This window comes from Poecilia formosa, unplaced genomic scaffold (assembly GCF_000485575.1).
Source record: "Poecilia formosa unplaced genomic scaffold, Poecilia_formosa-5.1.2 Scaffold495, whole genome shotgun sequence".
In the NCBI taxonomy this organism is placed as follows: Eukaryota; Metazoa; Chordata; class Actinopteri; order Cyprinodontiformes; family Poeciliidae; genus Poecilia; species Poecilia formosa.
Window position 1 is genome coordinate 204461 of NW_006800434.1, and position 6599 is coordinate 211059.

Genomic DNA, 6599 nt, shown 5'->3' on the forward strand with positions numbered 1-6599 from the left:
AAACGGCCACAATCTGAAAATTACACAGAACCTGTCCTGATTTTATGTGTCGTTTCAGAGTTTGAAAGTTGTGAAAGATCAAAATAGATCTCAAGATGCCAAAAAACAAATCTCAAAGCAAATATTAATCCCTGAAAGCTGACATAAATGTTGAAATGTTATGTACTATTACATGAGAAGTAAGATGAAAGTATTCACTCAAACTGAGATTCTGAAAGTGTCACCAGTTGATTTGGGTCTGCTTTGTACAGCACCAGGTGTCTGTCAGTTCAGAATCAATGACACGTGAGAATATCGGACTTGTATAGTGTTGTGGATGGAGCGGGCAGGAGCTCAGAACTCAGCAAACACTGGTACGAGTGCAGTTAGCATTTTCATTTAATTAGCCATTTGGAATTGTTTATTTTCTTTTTTCAAGAAATTATTATTCACTTGCTGCAAACGTTTTTGAGATAATATTGTTTAACAGGCTCGCCAGGCAAACTTCAGCTGTATGAATATTGTCCAATTACCAAGTGGCATAGCTGTTCGTCTGAAGGTGCAAACAACATTATTTGGTTTCCATTAGGTCAGCAGGAAATTAATCTGCATGATATCAGAACTGTTTACATGCATTGATGTTTGCAAAACATGTCAGTCAACATAAGACTGAGATAAAAGGCATGAAATAATCATCATTACTATATCAACGCTGGGTGATGGTACAAATTCTGACTTGAACTACAGGAATCCTAATTTATCCATTTTAAATGCCCAGCAGCACATTTCAGTCTGTTGCAGTTCAAATAACACGAATAAGTTAATCTGGCTGGACTCTATAGCCGTTGTATAGTCTCCTCATGAGGTGTTGAAACATGGTTTTAAATATTCTGCTATTAGAGCAGAATACTCCAGACCAGGTTTGAAGAGCATAGGTGTTGTAGTTTTGAAATTGGAGCAGATCTTGTGTGACCGAGACAGAAAAAAAGGGTAAAAATTGCCCTTTATTGAAGTTTCACAAATCAGATAAAAGTTTCACAAATCCCAAACATGGTTATACATATTCTGCTATTATAGCAGAATAATCCAGTCCAAGGTTTGAAGAGTCTAGGTGTTGTAGTTTTTAAACTACAGTCGATTAAAGATGCGGAAGGTAGTGAAAAATTAGGTGGAATCGCCCTTTAGCCATTTCCCGAATCGGAAGCTGGAATCGGAAACCAACTTCAGCTTCGTGATTTGGTTATGGTCAAATGCGCTGTTTTCGAAGGGCCCTGAATGTTATGTAGAAAGAATAGTTTTGAAACAATTTTTCGTGTGATATTACAAATATATGCCTCAAGGATTTAAAGTAGAGTTTTGGAAACGGTTTCGATACACATGCAGTTTTTTTTCAAAAGGCATTGATGTAGCCACCTACAATTTAGAAACATCTGCGGTGCGCATAGGTTTCAGCCAGTAAATCTCGCCACCAGTTAATCCATAACACCGGATGTGAACTCACTATAAAGAACAAACTTTATATGCAAATAAATACAGACCGTTTGCTCTCTAACCACAAGTGAAACAAGTGTGGGAGAGATTCAATAGCGAAGTCGTAAAATTGTGCTAAGCTTCTACTGTCCGCATGGAACTCAAGCTGTGATAACTGCTAGATGCTACTGTTGCTTACACGGAAACAAAACAGAGCAGCTGTAAACTCACGTTCCCCATCCATAACGTGCTCATGATGCAATCCGCAGGAATTTTCCTCAGGAAAAATATTCACAATTGGAATGCCCACTGACGCAGAAAACTAGACACTCTGCTAACACACAGCTCCACTTATGCAAGACTTCTTCTTCTTTTGAATTTTATTGGCGGCTGGGAACCAACTTAAGGTGCATTTACCGCCACCTACCAGACTGGAGTGTGGCCATCAGTGATCTCAGAGGGAATTTAACATACCTCAATAATGTGTACGATGTGCAAAATCATTTCTCAACGCACTCATTAAATACATGTATGAATGCATGATCATACACCGGCATACACACACTTACATACACATATTCTAAATACATAATCTAAAAATTGTTTACGTTTTTAAATACCCAGTGTTATTTAAAAACCTAAACAAGAAATTTCTAACATAATTTGATTTATTTCCTAAAAGATTAATAATCATAGACAGTCCTATATTCTTTCTGCTTAGTAATGTCTTTAAAAGCTGACGTTCCTCTGAGNCGCCTTCACCCCAGCCAATCAGGACGCACCACCTCTACCTCGATCCAATCACCTGGCAAGAGCTCCTTCAAAAGACGAAGCGACCACAGATCCACCCGCTTCAGTTGTGCTTCAACGTTATGGGTGCTTTTCCTCTACCTCTGTGACATCCAGCTGCCTCCTCTCCGTCAACGGTTCCGCTCCTTAGGCCTGGTCCAGCTTGCAAAGCTCCCTCTGATCGTCCTTTCCCCTTTTCTTGGCTGTTGTCCCTCGACCGCTTGCTGTTCCCCCGTGGACTTTCAGCTGTCCCCATCCTGGCTCCCTTTGGCCATTATCAGCAACGCTCCGGCCTCTCTTCAATCCGCCGTCCCTTTCTCCCCACCACTGTCCCTCGTCAGCCCTCCCCTGTTGATCTCGTCGGGGACTCCTCCGCCCCGCTCGTCTTTTCCAGTTTTCCAGCTCACTTCCAGGAGAACGCCGCCACCAGTCCGCCAGGGTCGCTCACTTCCGTATGTCTCAGCCGCAGCTGGCTCTCCAGCCTCATCAACCGGCAACCTCGCTTCGCCCACAGGGGGCGTCGTCTAGCTTCATGGATTCTTCACCCCCCCAACTCCACCCGTTAAAGTCATCTTGAGCAAGGGCCGTCAGCCAGCTCACTGAACTATCCGCTATCAAGACTCCCTTCGGCCTTCACCAGCGACGCTCCGGCCCCTCCTCGATCCGCCGTCCTCCTTCCCGCCACTGACACTCACCGGCTCTCCCCAGCTCGTCTCGTCATGGACTCGTTCCTCCGCCTGGATCGTCTTTCCCAGCTCACCTCCAGGAGACCACCACGCTCACTTCCGAATGTCTCGGCTCGCAGCTAGCTCTCCAGCCTCATCAACCGGCATCTTCGCTGCGCCTGTGGGGGCACTGTCTAGGTAAAGATGTACTTTCTCCAGTCTCGTTCATAATTTGTTTTCATGACATTAGTTAGGGCACCAGTGCTTCCAGCTCCTGTTTATCTGGCCTCCCATCGCCAGTCTGTCTCATCTTCAGAGTCGTGATTAGCTCAACTTGTGCGTTCGCAGAGCCTTCTGTTCCTCTTTCCCTCGATTTCTGTCAGCTCGAACTCGTTCGAGGAGGCACACGCATTAAGTAGGAACACGGAATTTCTAGGATCCGTCAGTCCAGCACACGTGTCAATGAAGGTCATAAAATGAGTCGCTTTCTTCCTCAACTGGATGGCGGCCTAAGCGCTTCGGTTCTACACGCAATCGCTGTTGGAGTCAGTTGCAATCATTTTAAGCACACCAGTACAGTGCGGTGCCAATTGGGGGAGGAGACAAACAAATAAATGAATTAAATATCATAATAACGCATTAACTGATTTCCATAAACTTGGCGTACGGCGTAGACTGTTTTGTCACCCCCGTGTGTGTAACGTGATGCGTGACCATAAACGGCAGAAAGCAGTTTCTAGGCGAAGCAGCTAGTTCTCCTGCATGGCAGGGGGCGCTCATGATCCCAGACATTGCGATTCCACAAATACAGAGTAAGACAGTAACAACAAGCTAGCCATCGAGCTAGCCTCACAGTAAAGTCAGTACAGCGATACATCTTTAGTTTTTCCCTCTTACCACATCAATCACGTATTAATCGCAAACCATTAAGCCTAAAACTATATTTCTCTTGCGTGAGAAATATTTGACTGTTTTCTTTGAGATATATATATATATATATATATGTGTGTGTGTGTGTAGCGTTGTTAGCACGTTACTCAAGTACATGCGCTTGAAACAAGCCTCCTATTCCTTCATAGGCTTATGATGACCCGTCCACTCCGCCAGGTGGCAGATTAAATATCCATGCATTGATAACCATAGCTACTTCGACTTTTGCAGCCATCCATTCGTGCCGCACGTCTCATCACCCTTATCACAAATAAAAACACCTCAGGAACTATAGAAACTTATCCACGCATTTATCTTCAACCGCATTGATAACTGCAGCAGCGTCTTAATTAAATCCAAGGATAGCAGCTTTTCACTCCAGTCCCAAAGATTTCTCATTGGCTATTTCAACTTAGAGAACAGACCTTATACTCCGTTCGCCCAGAGACCTTTGATCGGTCTAGCTCCTTTAAAAGATCTGATCCATCAACCTTCTGCTCCACCCTGGTCCTCCGGGTCCGACCTGCTCTGCCTCCCCAGAACGAAACAAAGCAGCATTTAGCCTTGTGCACGTCAAACCTGGGAAAATTTTTGAAAATATAACAGCCAAATCAGACATATTTTAAATCTCGTTTAAAAGTCACCATCTATAGCTGCTTTGTTGCGACTAGTCGAAGGTAGTGGTCAAATTGAAGTTCAATTTGTGTCCTGTAGAACCTTTCAGCGGCAGGCTAGCCTGAAGTACCCCAAATCATACAGAAAGGAGACACCCTTTCCGAGTGCTGACATTACTCGTCAAAGATTCATGAATTATACCGCACAAGTGTTGCAATCTTCAAACTGCTTTTACCCCCACTCACGCCTTCCTCCTTCTAGTCATCTAGCAGTCTCCATTACCTCTGCTATCCCTGCAGGTCATTCCTACAACCATTCAACAGTATTTCTGAAGTCCTTCACCCCAGCATGGTATGCCTTAACTAAATTTGGCGCAACTTGAAAATCTTCCCTTCCCCACGGCAGGGTCATGTCCTTCACTATTCGTTCTTTCATTGCCACCTTCTACTCCCTTAATCCGCAATCCAACTGCGACATTCTCTAGCGCCTATTATGAAGAACAGACTTTTGGGGGGAATCTATACTTAATTATTGCTTTTTATTCATATATATATATGAATATATATATTCTACACGCTTAGGTTTTTAAGATTCAGTTCTATCTCATTCTTAAAGCACTGCTCTGCTGCTGGAAATGCGCTGTATAAATAAATCACCTTTACTTGAGGATCGAGGGGAAACTGCTGCTTACATCAATCGCCTAGCATAATCTACCTCAGCTGACGCTTGTTTACTATCCATTCAAATAACCTATTAGTTTAGAATGCTCAAGGGACAACACAGGTCCCGGATCTATGCCTCTTTTATGCTGTTCTCAATTTTCACTTTTAAGTCAGCAAGCTCCGCACAATTCCTATGTCCTTCGCTCATGAAGTCCCCAGATCAGTCATGTCGTTAAATCTCTTAGAAATCCAAGATTCATGCGAGTTCCCCTTGGCCATCTCCAGGCCTCGTATTTAGATATTTAGTCCTCAGGCAGCCTCCCATTGCCCTCTAGGTTCAGTCATAACCCAGTCGCTGATCGTTGGCAGCATCCTCCTCTGGTACTCTTTCAGACCTCTCCTCCGTTCTCTCTGCCTTCAGACGATGGGTAAGCATTCATAGCAAATCTCTGGTGGTGGAGCTCTCCGACATACTAAATATCTATTCTTCATCTAGGGAGTCGGCCGCGCCTAACAAGGCTGGAACAGCCTGCAGGCCTCAGACATCTATTCCGCGCATCAAGGCCGGATCAGCTTCCTAGGTACACCAGCACCGCTTCTCTCGGGCTCAAAAACCGCCCGCATGACCCGCCGCCGTTCACATATCAAGGCTTGAACAGCCTGCAGGCCACCGCAGTCATCGCCACGCTTAACAAAGCTTCCAACAGCTTGCAGGCAGGCAGTCGTAGTGCCTAACAAGGCTTGAACAGCCTGCGGCCACCGCAGTCATCGCCTCGCCTAACAAAGCTTCGAACGGTTTGCAGGCCGGCTGCCGTCGCACCTAACGAGGTCGAATCAACCTGCATGCCATGCCTGTGTTCGCTGCACGTCCTCGCCCAAACCATCCTGTGACCGGCCTCACAACATCCATTCAGGCTCAGAACCGCCTATGACCACGGTTGACACTGCTGCCCTGCACCCCCCCGATCCACTTGTAAGCACAACGACATTGCACCAAACGAGGTTTGAACAGCCCGTAGGCCCCTGCCTCATTGCCCTGCCTATCAAAGCTCCATACAGCTTGCGGGCCAGTTGCCATAGCACCTAACAAGGCCCTATCCCCCTGCAGGCCACGGCCATCTCCGCCCGCCTAACAAAGTTCGACATGAGCTTGCAGACCGGTCGCCGTCGCGTCTAACACGTTCGATCACCTGCAGGCCTCAGCTTCTCTGCCTCTCCTAACAAAGTTTGATATGAGCTTGCAGGTCCGGCTGCCGTTGACCCTAACAAGGTCGGTCATCATGCAGGCCACAGCCATCGCCGCACGCCTAACAAAGTTCAATATGAACTTGCAGGCCGGCCGCCGTGCGCCTAACAAGGTTCGATCAGCCTGCAGGTCTCGGCCTCTTTGCCTTGCCTAACAAAGTTCGATATGAGCTTGCAGGCCCGGCTACCATGCGCCTAACATGGCTCGAACAGCCTGCGGGCCATGGCCATCACTGCCCGCCTA

At 46.2% G+C, this 6599-nt stretch overlaps 1 protein-coding gene and 1 long non-coding RNA gene across 4 annotated transcripts in view; one reads left to right on the forward strand and one right to left on the reverse strand.

Annotated features, from left to right (window-relative positions):
• Nucleotides 1-1811, reverse strand: part of LOC103156719 (tRNA selenocysteine 1-associated protein 1) — an 8635-nt gene extending 6824 nt beyond the window's left edge. The window contains exon 1 of one of the 3 annotated variants that reach the window (XM_016664553.1): nucleotides 1681-1811. In XM_016664553.1, the coding sequence (XP_016520039.1) occupies nucleotides 1681-1704 (24 nt within the window). In that variant the 5' untranslated portion in view covers nucleotides 1705-1811. The remainder of the gene's footprint in view (nucleotides 1-1680) is intronic. The other 2 variants (XM_007578868.2, XM_007578869.2) reach the window with 2 other exon arrangements.
• A 3900-nt stretch (nucleotides 1812-5711) lies between these two features.
• The window catches only part of LOC107833991 (uncharacterized), a 5683-nt gene continuing 4795 nt past the window's right edge, over nucleotides 5712-6599 (forward strand). Inside the window, exon 1 of the long non-coding RNA XR_001659757.1 lies at nucleotides 5712-6354. This is a non-coding gene — a long non-coding RNA (uncharacterized LOC107833991). The remainder of the gene's footprint in view (nucleotides 6355-6599) is intronic.